Genomic DNA, 18321 nt, shown 5'->3' with positions numbered 1-18321 from the left:
CCATGATCAGAGACTTCAAGGACAAAAAGAAAGATATAATACTCCAGCTAGCAAGGGCACACGAACAGCCTCGACACAGCACTGCCCTCGTCCAGCCACCCCCCCCAACCCCTTTTGCCCCCCGTCACCCCACCGCCGACCTGAGAGGTTTCCTGCTCGTGTCAAAGGGGACTCAGGAGACAGACGCCTGCCTGGGGCAGGTTTCAAAGCAAATACACCCAGTTTATTTTGGAAGCAAGTACCCTCCCGAATTTTTATTTGCTGCATTTAAAAAACATCTAAGGCTGTTTGTGTGGTTCTTCCCCAAACCCTCAACCCTGCCAAGGCCAGTTTTAACACCCAAGGTCCTTTCCGGATTCCAGGCCTGGAGGCTGTAGGAAGCCACTGAATCCCTGAGGGCAGGAGGATGGTGTCCTTTGGCCAAAGTTTCTCCAGGCAGAGCCAGCTGCTCCTGACGGCTGGTAACACCCCCAGGAAGTGGTACCCCTGAAGGCAGTACTTGGACGAGTGCCTGCCTGATAGAGGCGGTTTCCGGCTAGCCCTCCCCGGATCCTCAGCCAGAGTGGTCATCACTAGCTCCAAGAGGAGTCAGGTTGCCAAAGTATTCTTGCAACTCAAGCAGGGCCTGGAAGCGATGGGAGATGGTGTTCTTCTCAGCCTTGGGCATCTCTGCGTACCTAAGGGGCAACAGTAGCAGCTCAGAGAAGAGGGAGCCCGGATTCAGGGAGGGTAGGTACACCTCACCTCATCCTGGAGCCCAAAGCTCAAAGAGTCCCCAGGAAAGGGTAGTGGGGCCACTAGCTCCTGGCAACCAGAGTTAATTTTTTAAAAATCAGAGTCTTAAATTCCCCTGTAGGTAGAAACCCATATTAATGAGTGTGAAAGGATCTTAAACTTGTTCTAGTGTGTCCAAAAGTCATCAAAGGGAAGCTGGGGACAGGGGGACGAGCTGCATGTTTGATCAGCTTTGTCATCTGTTGACGGGAAGCAGTGGGGCCTGACAGTCAAACACAGCAATCTCCTCCAATGCACTGTGGGGCGGGCAGGTGTGGGCAGGGGGCAGCAGGCGAGCCTCGAACAGCAGCCAGTGGCCTGCCATCCATGGCAGGACTCCAGTGAGCTGAGAATCCCTACTGCAGTTGTCACTTTCACATCTATGCTGTCCAGTATGGTGGCTACCAGCCACTGTGGCCATTTAAACCAATTACAACTGAATAAAAATAAATTCTGTTCCTCAGTTGCTCTCACCACATTTCAAATGCTCCGCAGCCACGTGTGGCTAATGGCTACCGGACTGCACAGCGCAGATACAGAGCATTTGTGTCACCAAAGTGCTGCTTCATGTTGTCCTCAGCCCTGCCTGGCTGCTGTGAGGCCTCAGGCCACACTCCCTAAGGGCCCCCCTCCAGCTTGACAAGCCCGATTCCAATAATGGCCAACATGTCCCGTGTAAATAAGCGGGGGCTAGCATGAAATACTGAAAACACCTGGCACTGTGGGGGTGTAACGTGGTGGCCAAGTGCTAACATTTTTCCAGACTAAATGGGGGTCAGATAATCATCCAACAAGTCTGACATGCCCAGGTCAGAGGGGGGAAGCCACTGAAGCTACAAAGCTGCTCTGCGCTGAGCTGAGCCCGAGAGCCCAGGACTTCAGCTACGCCCAGCTGCCTCCCAGCTGTGGACCGGGCCACCCAGATTCCTTGCATCCACCCCAGCAGAGCTGCCTTCAGCCAGAACGGCACCTCAGAGCCTGCCCCGCCTGTATCCGCGTGCCTGCACCTGGGCGGGGCACTGACCCAACCCAGACCACGGCCATCCCGACCCCACACCCCTGAAAGAAACTGGGGCTCCTTACGTCTGCTCATATCCATCAGGCTGAAAGCAGGGGTCCCAGCCAAAATCCCGGCAGCCACGGGGCACCACAATCCGGCCCTGCCAGAGGAAAGGGGGACAGGTGTGCCACTGGGTGTGGAGGAGATGCACTATGAGGAGGGCAGTAGCCAGCTTGAGTTTGGTTAGTTTATGAATTTGGTTAAACCCTGTTTACTCAAAATATATTATTTCAAGGGGTCCATGCCGGCAAATGTTTGCTGAACACAGATAAAATGCAGAGCAGGACGGCTCACTGCCCACAGACAGGGAGGAACCACATGCTTAATCAGCCCACCGATACCCCTGGGACCAGCCTCCCTCTCTGAAGCTTTGACAAACTGTGACCTCACTGAAGAAGAGAATCAACTTTGAAAGACTGACAGAAAACATTTTCTCCTAATAGGAAGTTTGAGGGCCCTGAACTTTGCAGCCAAGCCCTGTGCCTGCTACTATTACTGCATTTCTCAAAATACAAGGGAGGCTCTAACAATTAAATGAAATAACAAAATAGAAATTACTTTGCACAATGTTCAACACAAAAATGAGCTCAATAAATACAGGGTGTAAGAGGCAAATTCCAAAAGGAAAATGTGACAAAGACAACCAGTGTCATGAGATGTCAGGCTACCTTGGGAGTTTAAAAAAAAAACAAAAAACAAAACTTATAAAATACAAGGAGGTACTAGAGGATGGGGATTAGCCATATAAATTCCAAGTCATTCAGACCAAAGGCAAATTCTGCTTCTGCTAATGGGGAGCTGTGTGACTGAGGCCAGTTACTGAACCACTCTGAACTTCACCCATGCAACAACTGTTTTTTGAACACCTCAGCCAAGCAGGCACCAGGAAAACAGAAAGCCTTAGCCTTGCCTTCACAGAATGGATCTCTTAAGCAAAACAAGCATTACATCAGTAAACACATTAATGATTACCAAATGCAAAGTGTCTTAGAGGCAACAAACTGGGAGCTGGGCTCAAGAATAACAAGATGGGGAGCTCAGGGAAGGCCTCAGTGAGGAGGGGACACTTTGGCCACATAAAGGACTAGGGCAGGAACATTCTAGGTGGAGGACACAGCTGTGCCGAGGTCCAGAGATGGAGAAGGGCTTAGCATATGCACTGCTGAAAGGGCAATGTGGCTGGGGTTTAGAAAGCACAGGGGAGAACAGAACAAGGAGAAACAAGGCTACCTCAGTTAAAGTCGGGGCTGGCAGCAACAAAGTACAAACAGCAGCCCAAGCCAGGGAGACGATAGGGAATGGTCGGATGGCAGTGATCAGGCCCCGTCAGCAGCATAGCTGCTAGTCAGTCATGGTGCAGGAAGTTGGGCCTGTGGTTGTTCATACTTTTGATTTTTGAGAGAACATTTCTGTGAAAGTAGCAGACCACTAAAACTAACTGTTAAAAATGTAACCAGGCAATATGATCCAGCAATCCCATTTCTGGATATATATCCAAAAGAATGAAAACAGGATCTTGAAGAGATATTTGCACACCCACGTTCATAGCAGCATTATGAGCCAAAAAGTGGAAGCCATGCAAGTGTTCATCGATGAATACAGGCAGACCTCGGAGATATTGCGGGGTCAGTTTCAGACCACTGCAATTAAGCAATTATCGCAATAAAGCAAGTCACATGAATTTTTTGGTTTCCTACTGCATATAAAAGTTATGTTTACACTATGTTGTAATCTATTAAGTGTGCAATAGCATTATGTCTAAAAAAAAATGTACATACCTTAATTTAAAAATACTTCATCGCTAAAAATGCTAACCATCATCTGACAATGCAGGATTGCCACAAACTTTCAATTTGTAAAAACATAATATCTGTGAAGCTCAATAAAACGAGGTATGCCTGTAAACGGATAAAGGAAAAAGTGGTATATATATACAATGGAATATTATTCAGCCTTAAAAAAGGAGATCCTGTCACATGCTACAACATGGATGAAACTTGAGGACATTATGCTAAGTGAGATAAGCCAGTCACAAAAAAACAAACACTGCAGGATTCCACTTATATGATGTATCTGAGGTAGCTGAACTCTTAGCAACAGAAAGTAGAATGGTGGTTGCCAGGTGCTGCAGAGAGGAGGGGAAGGTGGAGTCGTTATTCAATGGGCATAGTTTCAATTCTGCAAGATGAGAAAGTTCTAGAGATCTGGTGCACAACAGTGTACACTATTGTATTGTACACTTAAAAATGAAGATGATAATTTCTGTTACTTGTTCTTTCACCACAAAAATTAAAAATCTAATCAGGGAGGGTAAAGTAAAACATCTGTGGACAGTCCCTGGTGCAGCCACTGGCATAGGGCTATGTGAGCTATGGTGGGACTCTGGATTTTATCCTGGGCAGAAAGGACAAAGCAGAGAAATGATGTGCCTGAAGGTACACTCCTGCCACGGGGAGGGGATGGATGGGCTGGGGTGGGGGGGGGAGCAGGCCAGCCCAGAGGGTGGTCTGGACCCTGTGAGAAGCAGCTGAACCTATGGTCTGATAGGTAAGCATGGGGGCACTGAAGGGCAGTTCTGAAAGGAATGAGTTGGGGGGAGAAGTAAGATTCTATATGAACATAAGAAGTTGGAAAGGCTGTGAGATGTTCAAGGGAAGCTGTTGCCTCAGCAGTGGGATGAGGAGATTCAAGCTTGGAGAAGTCTGGGCTATAGATGTAGCTCTAGGCGTTGTCACCTTCAGTTTCCACATCTGCTTCTCAGGAGAGCATACAGTGCAGAGCTCTGGGTATACCAGGCCCCAACAGCTGTAAGCCATTGTGCGTTTCCAAACAACAGACTCAGGAGTCAAATACGTTTCGGGATTGACAGCACTTCTAGCTGTGGTACCCAGGGGCGCGCCCTCCCCACCATAGTCCTGCAGCATCATCGCGAGTCACAGCGCCCTCTGGCGGCACGCGGGGGAACGAGCATGGGTACGCACCGAGGTCCGGCCCCTGAAGAGACGCACAGGCTCGCTCGGGTCCCCAGTGCTGAGCGCAAACGTGCAGAGTGCATAGGCCGACTTGTCTTGGAACCCAGCCAGGAGCTGGTGGAGACCTGCGGGCAGGTGCAGTGAGGGCTCAGCGCACTCTATGCTGCCCAGCCTCAGCCCCAGCCCCCTCTTCACACTCAAGGGGCCCAGGTGGCGAGGGGAGTTATACATATCACCAAATAGGCCCTGCGCTGATAACCCAGGAAGTTGGGTGATGGGGATGTGGGGTTCCTTATTCTACCACTGTGGGCTTCAGGGTATGCGCTGCTGGGACCAGGAGGAGCAGCAGGGTGTCCTCCTCCCCGCCCCCCACTGATGCAAGGACAGCAAGCAGTGGGGCCAGTCCCTCTCAGAGCCAGAATCAACTAGAGCCCCTTTGTCCCTCAAACTCAAAGCTCTCACCACCCACCCCCACCCCATCCACTCCTCCCAAATCTCAGTGCTCCCTGGCACCGGGTGTATAGGGAGAGTGTGAGCTGTAGATTATAGATGGGGAAATTGAGGTGAATGGAGACTCCGTGAAGGGGATGGAACCTGAGATTCCTGATTACTAGTTGGAGCTCCTCCCCTAGAACCCACAGATTCTTAATTTCAAACAGGTCTAAAGAAAGAGACAAATGGGGATAATACCTTCAGGCTTTAACTTGTCCAGAAACCACTTTCTGCAAGAGAAATAAAGGTGAGTCAGACACCACAAGCAGATGGATGTTCTTACCACCTTGTTTCTGGGCTGCGTCCCCCAGGGATTAGAGCCCTGGGACAGCCAAGGAGAAAAGATAAAGAATGTCTCAACTCAAAATGAAGAGAAATAATCCAATAGGACAAAGGAAATGGAGACAAAGAGGCAATCCACAGAAGAATCGATAAACCAGTGAAGCCCTCAATCTCACTGGTAATTAGGGAAATGCAAATTAAAATTGCATGTGGTAACATTTCCCACTCCCGCCATTACAAAATACTAAAAAGTCATAAAACAGTGCTGGTAAGAATATGGAGCAATGTACACTATAAGTGTGTAGCCGTGCTACTGCCTTGGCAAACAAATTAGCAATCCAAAAGTTAAAGATACAGTTAACCCTTGAACAACATGAGTTTGAACTGCATATGTTCACTTATACATGGATATTTTTCAGTAGTAAGTACTACAGTAATATACAGTTGAATCCACTGATATGGAAGGCCAACTGTAAGTTAAACGCAGGTTAACCCCCCCCGAGTTGTTCAAGGGTCAACTGTATACATACCCAAGACCTAACAAATTGGGGTATTTGTACCCTAGAGATACACAAAGACCTTCTGAGGGGGTCAAGGGTACTGAATAGCTTTAAGGAAATCCATCTGCAGATCTCAACTTATTTCCTCTTTCCTGAAACTGATCTGCCCACGAATGTACCTCTCCAATGGGTGAGTTCCCCTTGCCCATCTCAACTTACACAATCACATTCTCTCACTTTACAAAAGAAAGGTATGCCTCTTCCCCATCCCTAATCCTCCCTCAAGACAATCTGACATACTGGTGTTGATGCCAAGACAGTGAATGACCCGCAGTATCAAGTAACCAATCATTTCAAAGTTCAAGTGGTTTTGTGGCCAGGGCCCTGCAAAAGGATGGGGGAGCACTCACATGTAGGGGCCAGGGAGGCCCCCAAGGGCGTTGAAGCACAGACAGGTGTCCTCCACCAGTACAGGGCCCTGCACCTGCAGCACAAGGACATGCAGCCCTGAGACCTGTGCCCAGCAGCAGGCCCCATCTCCACCCTGAATTCCCCGGCCACCCAGGCCAAGGCCATACCCACAGCTAGCTGGGATGTGCAAGAGCAGCATCAGATAGAGGTCCATCTGCTCTGGGTAACAGCCGTTGACTAATCTCTTATCTTCATTTTAAAGGTAGGGACATCAAAGCCTTGGCAGCTTGTAAAGTTTGCTCCAGGTACAGTGACAGGAGAGCTGGGATTCATACTCAAGCAGCCTGACTGTTTACAAAGCAGTCTTTTTCAGTTCCACAGAGATGTGTGAGTGCAGGGTGGATGTATGTGGGGAGAATGCAGGGGTGGAATGTATGTACCTGAGAATTGGGAAGAGTGAATTATATGTGTGTGTGGTCATCTAGGGGGATACTATGCAGTCAAGGCTGAGAAAGGAAGGCAGTATTCCAGAGCCAACATTAACTGACTCCAGCCTAGCTAAGCCTGGAAAGGTCCTTCAAGTCATTATAAACTGGCCCACCATATTCTTTACCCATCCCCAGCAGGCACAGACCCCAGGAGCCACCAGGACAAGAGGCGCAAGCACAGGACATGTGTGAAGCAAGCACCTGGCGAGCTGCCTCCTGACACTTCCGAATGGAAATCTCATCAGGCTCTCCTTGGTACTCTGGCACTTATCAGAGAAACAGACACACAGTCAGGTCACAGAGAGAGAGAGAAATTGAATCATCTTTTAAAAATAGAACTAAACAGAGACATACGGTCAATCTTCTGTGCCACCAAAGTGCATGGAAACTTATCTCCTAGAATCTGAATGACCTGTTCCAAAATGAAAGAACATTTATCACCATTTGTTTAACTATTCCCCATTACTACACAAGCTATCACCCACCTTTCTCGTCAGGTAACTCTCCTGTCAGTCCCCTAAAGCTTACCAAGTCAGGCCCACGAGCCTCACCCCAGCCTTCAGGGTCCCACCCCAGCAGGTCAGCTCCCCCATCTGCTTACTCTCCGATCCCTCCCTCCTACTTCAGGTCTCTGTTCATGCTAACCACCCACCTAGAACACCCTCTTCCCTTCTCAGTGCTCCCAAAACCTATCCTTTGGGCCAGGAATTTTCTATCAGGGGTTACCCAGAATTCAGGAGGTCTGTGAACTTGGATTAGAAAAAAAAAAAAACTGCTTTATTTTCACTAACCCCTACCTGAAATTTAGCATCCCTTTCAATAGTGAATATAGAAAACAAACACAAATAGCATTAGCATCTCCTGTGATATTTAAACCTATTAAAATCACAGATGCTGTCATATCCCATTACAGTTGTAGCAGATATCTCAAAATATCATTTACAAGGGGCAGAGTCAAGATGGCGGCATGGGAAGACGCAGAGTTTGTGTCACCCTACAACTCGGGCGCCTGCCAGATGCTGGTGGGGGACCTTGACGCCCAAGGAGACGGGAAGAACCCCCAAGTGAACAGCTCCTGCAATGGGAGCTCTGAGTCTGAACCACTGGACTAACAAGAGAACCTCAGACCCCAGGGAATATTCATTGGAGTGAGGTCTCCCGGAGGTCCTCATCTCAGCACCAAGACCCAGCTCTACCCAACAGCCTACAAACTCCAGTGTTGGAAGCCTCAGGCCAAACAACCAGTTAAACAGGAACACAATCCCACCCATCAGAAAAAATGAGAGGGTAAGAAAGTATGTCACAGATGAAGGAGCATGGTAAAAACCTATAAAACCAAATAAATGAAGAGGAAATAGGCAATCTACCTGAAAAAGAATTCAGAGTAATGGTAGTAAAGATGATCCAGAATCTTGGAAGTAGAATGGAGGCACAGACTGAGAAAATACAAGAAATGTTTAACAAAGTTCTAGAAGAACTGAAGGACAAACAGAGATGAAAACACAATAACTGAAAATGAAACATACACTAGAAGGAATCAATAATAGGATAACTGAGGCAGAAGAACAAATATAAGTGAGATGGAAGACAGAATGGTGGAAATAACTGCCAAGGAGCAGAATAAAGAAAAAACAATGAAAAGAATCGAAGACAATCTCAGAGACCTCTGGGACAATACTAAACACACCAACATTCGAATTATAGGGGTCCCAAATAAGAAGAGAAAAAGAAAGGGTCTGAGAAAATATTTGAAGAGATTATAGTGGAAAACTTCCCTAACATGGGAAAGGAAATAGCCACCTAAGTCCAGGAAGCGCAGAGAGTCCCATACAGGATAAACCCTAGGAGAAACACACCAAGACACATATTAATCAAACTAACAAAAATTAAGTTCAAAGAAAAAATATTAAAAGCAGCAAGGGAAAAGCAAAAAATAACATACAAAGGAATCCCCATAACATTATCAACTGATTTTTCAGCAGAAACTCTGCAGGCCAGAAGGGAGTGGCAGGATATACTTAAAATGATAAAAGAGAAAAAACTACAACCAAGATTACTCTACCCAGCAAGGCTCTCATTCAGAGTCAACAGAGAAATCAAAAGCTTTTCAGACAAGCAAAAGGTAAGAGAATTCATCACCACCAAACCAGCTTTACAACAAATGCTAAAAAAACTTCTCTAGGCAGGAAACACAAGAGAAGAAAAAGACCCACAAAAACAAACCCAAACAATTAAGAAAATGGTAATAGGAACATACATATTGATAACAACCTTGAATGTAAATGGATTAAATGCCCCAACCAAAAGACACAGACTGGCTGAATGGATACAAAAACAAGACCCGTACATATGCTGTCTACAAGAGACCCACTTCAGACCTAGGGACACATACAGACTAAAAGTGAAGGGATGGAAAAATATATTCCATGCAAATGGAAATCAAAAGAATGTTGCAGTAGCAGTACTCATATCAGATAAAATAGACTTTAGGGCTTCCCTGGTGGTGCAGTGGTTAAGAATCTGTCTGCCATTGCAGGGGACACAGGTTCGATCCCTGGTCCAGGAAGATCCCACATGCTGTGGAGCGACTAAGTCCATGCACCACAACTACTGAGCCTGCGCTCTAGAGCCCGTGAGCCACAACTACTGAGCCCGTGTACCACAACTACTGAAGCCTGCGTGCCTAGAGCCTGTGTTCTGCAACGAGAAGCCACCTCAATAAGAAGCCTGCATACCACAACAAACAGTAACCCCTGCTTGCCGCAACTAGAGAAAGCCCATGCACAGCAATGAAGACCCAACACAGCCAAAAATAAATAAATAAAATAAATAAATTTATTTAAAAATAGACTTTAAAATAAAGACTGTTACAAGAGATAAGGAAGGACAGTATATAATGATCAAGGGATCAATCCAAGAAGAAGATATAACAACTATAATCGTTTATGCACCCAACATAGGAGCACCTCAATACATAAGGCAAATGCTAACAACCATGAAAGGGGAAATCGACAGTAACACAGTAATAGTAGGGGACTTGAACACCTCACTTACCCCAATGGACAGATCATCCAAACAGAAAATAAATAAGGAAACACAAGCTTTAGATGACACAACAGACCAGACAGATTTAATTGATATTTATAGAACATTCCACCCGAAAGTGGCAGAGTACACTTCCTTCTCAAGTGCACACAGAACATTCTCCAAGACAGATCACATCTTGGGTCACAAATCAAGCCTCGGAAAATTTAAGAAAATTGAAATCGTATTAAGCATCTTTTCTGACCACACTGCTACGAGAGTGGAAATCAATTACAGGAAAAAAACTGTAAAAAACACAAATACATGGAGGCTAAACAGTGCACTACTAAGTAACAAAGAGATCACTAGAGAAATCAAAGAAATAAAAGAATACATAGAAACAAATGACAACAAAAACACGACGACTCAAAACCTATGGGATGCAGCAAAAGCTTTTCTAAGAGGGAAGTTTATAGCAATTCAATCTCACCTCAAGAAACAAGAAAAATCTCAAATAAATAATCTAATCCTACACCTAAAGCAACTAGAGAAAGAAGCACAAAGAAAACCCAAAGTCAGTAGAAGGAAAGAAATCATAAAGATCAGAGCAGAAATAAATGCAACAGAAATGAAAACAACAGCAAAAATCAATAAAACTAAAAGTTGGTTCTTTGAGAAGATAAACAAAATTGATAAACCCTTAGCCAGACTCATAAAGAAAAAAAGGGAGAGGACGCAAATCAATAAAATTAGAAATGAAAAAGGAGAAATCACAACTGACACTGCAGAAATACAAAGGATTATAAGAGACTACCACAGACAACTATATGCCAATAAAATGGACACCCATGAGGAAATGGACAAATTCTTTTAAATGTACAATTTTCCAAGACTGAGCCAGGAAGAATTAGAAAATATAAACAGACCTATCACAAGTAATGAAATTGAAACTGTAATTAAAAATCTTCCAACAGGACTTCCGTGGTGGTGCATTGGTTAAAAATCTGCCTGCCAATGCAGGGGACACAGGTTCGATCCCTGGTCCGAGAAGACCCCATATGCCACAGAGCAACTAACCCCACGTGCCGCACCTACTGAGCCTGTGCTCTAGAGCCCATGAGCCACAACTACTGAGCCCATGTGCCACAACTACTGAAACCCGCCTGCCAAGAGCCCATGCTCCACAACAAGGGAAGCCACCGCAATGAGAAGCCTGTGCACCACAATGAAGAGTAGCCCTGGCTTGCCGCAACTAGAGGAAGTCCACGCGCAGCAATGAAGACCCAACGCAGCCAAACATAAATAAATAAAAATAAATAAATTTTTATATAAAAAAAATCTTCCAACAAACAAAAGTCCAGGACCAGATGGCTTCACAGGCGAATTCTATCAAACATTTAGAGAAGAGCTAACACCGATCCTTCTCAAACTCTTCCAAAAAACTGCAGAGGGAGGAACACTCCCAAATTCGTTCTATGAAGCCACCATCACCCTGATACCAAAACCAGAAAAAGATATCACAAAAAAAGAAAATTATAGTCCAATATCACTGATGAACATAGATGCAAAAATCCTGAACAAAATACTAGCAAACAGAAACCAACAACATATTAAAAGGATCATACATCAGATGCAAGGATTCTTCAATATATGCAAATCAATCAATGTGATACACCATATTAACAAATTAAGGAATAAAAACCATGTGATCATCTCAATAGATGCAGAAAAAGGTTTTGACAAAATTCAACACCATTTTCCGGTAAAAACTCTCCAGAAAATGGGCATAGAGGGAACCTATCTCAACATAATAAAGGCCATATATGACAAACCCACAGCAAACATATTCAATGGTGAAAAACTGAAAGCATTTCCTCTAAGATCAGGAACAAGACAAGGATGTCCTCTCTCGCCACTCTTATTCAACATAGTTTTCGAAGTCCTAGCCATGGCAATCAGAGAAGAAAAAGAAATAAAAGGTATACAAATTGGAAAAGAAGTAAAACTGTCACTGTTTGCAGATGACATGATACTATACATAGAAAATCCTAAAGATGCCACCAGAAAACTACTAGAACTAATCAACAAATTTGGTAAGGTTGCAGGATACAAAATTAATGCACAGAAATCTCTTGCATTCCTATACACTAACAACGAAAAATCAGAAAGAGAAATTAAGGAAACAATCCCATTTACCACTGCAACAAAAAGAATAAAATACCTAGGAATAAACCTATCTAAGGAGGCGTAAGACTTATATTTGGAAAACTATAAAACACTGATGAAAGAAATCAAAGATGACATAAACAGATGGAGAAATATACCATGTTTTTGGATTGGAAGAATCAATATTATGAAAATGACTATACTACCCAAAGCAATCTACAGATTCAATGCAATCCCTATCAAACTACCAATGGCATTCTACACAGAATTAGAACAAAAAATTTTACAATTTGTAATGGAAACACAAAAGATCCCGAATAGCCAAAGCAATATGGAGAAAGAAAAACGGAGCTGGAGGAATCAGGCTCCCTGACTTCAAACTATACTACAAAGCTACAGTAATCAAGACATTATGGTACTGGCACAAAAACAGAAATACAGATCAAGGTGCAGGATAGAAAGCTCAGAGATAAACCCATGCACATATGGTCACCTAATTTACGACAAAGGAGGCAAGAACATACAATGGAGAAAAGACAGCCTCTTCAGTAAGTGGTGCTGGGAAAACTGGACAGCTACATGTAAAACAATGAAATTAGAACACCACCTAACACCACACACAAAAATAAACTCCAAATGTATTAAAGACCTAAATGTAAAAACAGACACTATAAAACTCTTAGAGGAAACCATAGGAAAAACACTCTTTGACATAAACCACAGCAAGATGTTTTTTGACCCACCTCTTAGAGTAATGAAAATAAAAACAAAAATAAACAAATGGGACCTAATTAAACTTAAAAGCTTTTGCACAGCAAAGGAAACCATAAACAAGACGAAAAGACAACCCTCAGAATGGGATAAAATATTTGCAAATGAAACAACGAGCAAAGGATTAATCTCCAAAATATACAAACAGCTCATGGAGCTCAATATCAAAAAAAGAAACAACCCGGGCTTCCCTGGTGGCACAGTGGTTAAGAATCCACCTGCCAATGCAGGGGACACAGGTTTGAGCCCTGGTCTGGGAAGATCCCGCATGCCGCGGAGCAACTAAGCCTGTGCGCCACAACTACTGAGCTACTGAGCCTGCGCTCTAGAGCCCGCAAGCTACAACTACTGAGCCCCCATGCCACAGCTACTGAAGCCCACGCGCCTAGAGCCCATGCTCCGCAACAAGAGAAGCCACTGCAATGAGAAGCCTGCGCGCCGCAACAAAGAGTAGTCCCCGCTCACCGCAACCAGAGAAAAGCCCACACACAGCAACGAAGACCCAACGCAGCCAAAAATAAAAATAAAATAAAATAAAATAAAATAAATTTAAAACAAAAAGAAACAACCCAATTAAAAAATGGGCAGAAGACCTAAATAGACATTTCACCAAAGAAGACATACAGATGGCCAAGAGGCACATGAAAAGATGCTCAACATCACTATTAGAGAAATGCAAATCAAAACCACAATGAGGTATCACCTCACACCGGTCAGAATGGCCATTATCAAAAAATCTAGAAATGATAAATGCTGGAGAGGGTGTGGTAAAAAGGGAACCCTCCTGCACTGTTGGTGGGAATGTAAATTGATACAACCACTATGGAGAGCAGTATGGAGGTTCCTTAAAAAACTAAAAATAGAACTACCATATGACCCAGAAAACCCCACTACTGGGCATATACCCTGAGAAAACCATAATTCAAAAAGAGACATGCACCACAATCTTCATTGCAGCACTATTTACAATAGGCAGGACATGGAAGCAAACTAAATGTCCATTGACAGATGAATGGATAAAGAAGATGTGGCACATATATACAATGGAATATTACTCAGCCATAAAAAGAAACGAAATAGTTATTTGTAGTGAGATGGATGGACCTAGAGTCTGTCATACAGAGTGAAGTAAAGAAAAAAAGTAAAGAAAGAGAAAAACAAATACCATATGCTAATGCATATATATGGAATCTAAAAAAAAAATGGTACCGATGAACCTAGTGGCAGGGCAGGAATAAAGACACAGACATACAGAATGGACTTGAGGACACGGCAGCGGGGGAGGGAGAAGCTGGGGCAAAGTGACAGAAGCATTGACATATACACACTACCAAATGTAAAATAGCTAGTGGGAAGCAGCGGCACAGCACAGGGAGATCAGCTCGGTACGCATTAATAAAGCATATGTAACTGGATCACAAATATTTATAATATTTTGAGAATTGTAAATCAGTAGACTTGATTTCCTTTGTAATCCTATGTATTTTATTTTGTACATTTAAAAATATTTTCCTGAGAAAGGGTCCAGAGGCTTTGTCACTCTGCCAATGGGGTACCATGAGATGAAGAGTTAAAACTCCCTATTTTAGGCCAACTTCAAGTCTATTTTCTCCAGTGAGCCTCCTCTGGCCACTCCAGCATCTTCTTTTTTTTTCTCCTTTTTTGGGGGGGCCGTGCCACATGGCTTACAGGATCTTAGTTTCCCTACCAGGGATCGAACCCGGGCCCCGGCAGTGAAAGCTCGAATCCTAACCACTGGACTTACAGGGAATTCCCTCCCTCTCCTTTAAATGTGGGAAGGCCACATTCTCAACCAGAGGTAGAGATGGCCTTGGGAGCTGGCACCCACCATCTTGCATGGGGCTCTGTTCAGTGTGGCACTGCCTGTCTGCTTGTCTGGTCTGGCCTCAAGATCACAAACCTTTTATCAGCACAGGGCTCTGACTTCTGAGGCCACCCTGTAACAGCATGCAAGTGTCATTGGTCCCTATGTTGTAGACAAATGACCCTAATGACTGCACCCCATTGGTCTGACTCAGACATCTAGTAGGTGTCATCCTGATTCCCCCACATGACCCACCTCCTTGACCATGGCTGACTAAGTAAAGGCAAACCTTTGATCCAAGCAAGGCCAATCAGAGCTGATGTCTGGCAGAAGCCTTACTGCCTCCTCCATCAGAAGGGAAAAATGCAGAAAGACCTCAAAAGGAAAAGGGATGAGCATCCAGAGAGAACTAGAAGGACAAATAAACCCTCGATAGGGACTCCTAAGAAAGACTCCTCAAGCCCTGTGGGACAGCATACCACTGTATTCCCACGATTGTCACCTGGTTGTTTACATAAGCTCCCTGTGTCTCTCTACTATTTGCAGCCAAAGCGGTTCCATCAACCCCCAGAAGCTCAGAGCTGGCCACAAAGTCCCTGTAGACAGGAACTTTGGATCCACTGCCTCCTTCACCACTCCTCTCCATTGCGCTGTGAAGCAGACCTCCTGCATAATGGCCATTTCACAGATGGCGGAAAGAGGCTGGGAGAGGCTGAGGACCACATTTCTGGACCGTGGTGGGGTGTGGAACTCAGTTTGGATGCCTGGCCCCACACCCTGTCCGGCCCCTGCCAACCCCAGGCCAGCAGCGGGGTCTGGATCAGCTCCAGAGGGGTGTCAGGGTCCCGGTTTGGGACCTAGCTTAAGAGGTGACCTTTGGGACAAGTGTTAAGGACCCCACCACTCCTTCAGCTCCCGATGCCCCTAAGCTCACAAGCCCCGTGCCCGGATTTGTCAAGGCCCTCATTCTATCGAGTCCAACCCTGGGTCGCCCCCACTCCGCACATGTGCCGGTCCACTCCGCGCGGCCCATCCCCTTCCCGATCCAACCCATCCCTCCGGGTCGGACTCTGTTTCCCCTCTGCTTTTCCACCAGCGTGCTTCCCTCCGCCTGGAAGCCACTTCTCCGCCTTCTCCCCAGCCAACCTTGCCACACGCTACCCCCCAACCGCCTCCTGCTCGGCTTCCCACCCCTCCCGTCACCTCCTCCAGCTTCTTGGCGTTCCCCGTGACAAACACGATCTTCTTCCCGGACAAGGAGGCCGCCATTGTGAGCCACAAGTACCTGGTAGGCTCAGCGGAAGCCCCTCTACTTCCGCCTGGCGGCGGAAGGGGGTGGCCCGGTTTCCGGCCGGGGGTCCCAGGAAAGCCGGCTGTGGATTTTGTTGCGTGCTGCGCGCTCCGGTGGCGGCGGCAGCTGCAGTCTGGGCACTTTAGGGGCGGGAAGGCTGCGCTGGGCGCCCAGAATCCTTGCTCAGATCCCCGGGAGCACAGTGCCCTTTTCCGTTTGAGCAGCCTGGGGCCCCGGGCGCTAGAAGGGAGGAGAAGGGCTCGGCCCTCCTGCGTCGGATTTGCTGGGGTCTTCCCAACGCTGGAGGTTGCGTACGCCGGGACCAGTCCCTCCCGCAAAGAGACGCTCTCCTCAAGGCCAGAAGAGACCGTTCCAGCCACCTGCCCCACCCCTGCTTTCGCCCCTCTCTGGGACAGGGACACCGAGGAAGCAAAGAAGCCCAGCGTAGCTACCTCGAGGCTGGTGATGAACTGCCTAGGCTCTGGACGATTCGCCTTAACCGCGGGCACTCTAAAGCTGTCTCTGGAAACTGTTTCCTTCTGGACAAGGGCCCCCAAACCTGGGACTTTATCCTGACCTCACCTTCAGCCTCGCTTCCTTAGCTCCTCCTTGCTTGCCAGCTCTGATCTACTTGACTGTGATCTTAAACTTGGCATAGCCTAAATCTAGCCCGGTCTTTTCCCCCATCTCCCAGATTTGCGACTTCAGTATTTCGACTCCCTTATTACCTCATCCCTCCAGTCCTTTAAGTCCATCATCCCTTCTCAGCCACATCTTTTCATCCCCAACACAGCAAAGAGCAGAAAGTGCCCCAGCAGACCCACCTGTGCGATAGGCCTTGACCCACTGCTGACACCCCCACTGGGCAATTCAGCTGTCTCCCTCCTTCATGGACTCAGCAACCGAAGGTTAACAGTAAGGTCAGATTCAGGGCCAGCTCTGCTCCTGATGAGGCAACTCCTGTCAGAGGAGTGTCATCGGAAGTCTGGAGGGCTGTCAATGCCTGGATGAGTTATTTTCGTTAATGTTAAAGACCTCTAATAATCTGGATGATTTTTTTTTTTTAGACCCCAGAATTTGTCCTCGTGGGGGAAAATATCCTGTTGCTCAACGACTTTACCGTAGCGGGAGTATTGCTTAGGCCAAAAGGCCTCACTGTGTCCTAAGGCAGGTCCTGAAGTTTCCCATTCTACCATGTGATCCCTTTCTACCATGTGATTTGCGAGGCTCCTTGGAGTTGACCTGAGAAGTAGTGGGTTACATCAGGAAGTGGTTGCCTTCCCTCTATGTCATTTGTCTTCCTAATTCATGAAGTCATGGTGAATCTTCAGGGAGGTGGAGGGGCAGAAGAGGTTCCCCTCAGCAAAGCCGACCTCCTGACTGTTGAAAGCTTCAGCTACAGAGTTATTAAGCATGGAGTATTGGAAATGAGTATTCACTTTAGATAGACCTCACTCTAAATCTGAAGGTCTTGGGGAATTCCCTGGCTGTCCAGTGGTTAGGACTCTGTTCTTTCACTGCCAAAGGCCCGGGTTCAGTCCCTGGTCAGGGAACTAAGATCCCGCAAGCCAATAAATAAATAGTAAATAGTTAGATAAATAAATCTGAAGGTCTTGGAGCCCAAGAGCTTGGCAGGGTCGGGGGTGGGGGTGGGGGGAGGAAAGAGATGTGTGAATACCTAAAATTGTATGCAGAAGTTTGTGTATGTGTGATCTTTAGTTAGGATCCTTGGTTGCAAGTGACAGAAATCCTCTTAGGCAACAACAAAACAAAAAAGAAATGTATTGATTGCTTCACTTAACTGGTGAGCCAACGTAGATAGGTTCTTAGTTTCTCTGAGCAGAAAGGAAGGGGACTGCATTATTCATTCATTAAGTAGCCTATGCTAGAATTAAAATGTAAATTTGTTTTAATTATTATTTTTTAAATTTTTGGCTGGGTTGGGTCTTTGTTGCTGTGTGCGGGCTTCCTGTAGTTGCGGTGAGTGGGGGCTACTCTTCAGTGTAGTGCGCGGGCTTCTCATTGCGATGGCTTTTCTTTGTTGTGGAGCATGGGCTCTAGGCGCGTTGGCTTCAGTAGTTGTGGCACATGGGCCCAGTAGTTGTGGCTAGTGGGCTCTAGAGCACAGCTCAGTAGTTGTGGCACACAGGCTTAGTTGCTCCACAGCATGTGGGATCTTCCCGGACCAGGGCTCGAACCCATGTCCCCTGCATTGGCAGGCGGATTCTTAACCACTGTGCCACCAGGGAAGTCCCTAAAATGTAA

General features: G+C 46.1%; 1 protein-coding gene across 6 annotated transcripts; it reads right to left on the bottom strand.

Moving 5' to 3' along the window:
• Positions 1-201: 201 nt before the first annotated feature.
• On the bottom strand, positions 202-17601 carry ITPA (inosine triphosphatase). 6 transcript variants are annotated; one of them, XM_082428562.1, is made up of 8 exons: positions 15969-17601; positions 7334-7391; positions 7181-7245; positions 6491-6564; positions 5497-5528; positions 4772-4931; positions 1858-1934; positions 202-677 (listed from the first exon to the last, which is right to left on the bottom strand). In XM_082428562.1, the coding sequence occupies exons 1-8, from the start codon at positions 16032-16034 to the stop codon at positions 589-591; spliced, it is 621 nt and encodes a 206-aa protein (XP_082284688.1). In that variant the 5' UTR covers positions 16035-17601; the 3' UTR covers positions 202-588. The 6 variants fall into 6 exon arrangements, with proteins under 6 accessions (XP_082284688.1, XP_082284683.1, XP_082284684.1 ...); XM_082428557.1 differs by having other exon boundaries at positions 4816-4931; positions 15969-16104; XM_082428558.1 differs by having other exon boundaries at positions 4816-4931; positions 7105-7245; positions 15969-16051.
• Between the last annotated feature and the right edge of the window lie 720 nt (positions 17602-18321).

The sequence above is a fragment of the Balaenoptera physalus genome (assembly GCF_965194825.1).
Source record: "Balaenoptera physalus genome assembly, chromosome: 16".
NCBI lineage: Eukaryota > Metazoa > Chordata > Mammalia > Artiodactyla > Balaenopteridae > Balaenoptera > Balaenoptera physalus.
This window is presented reverse-complemented; position numbering and strand designations above follow the sequence as displayed.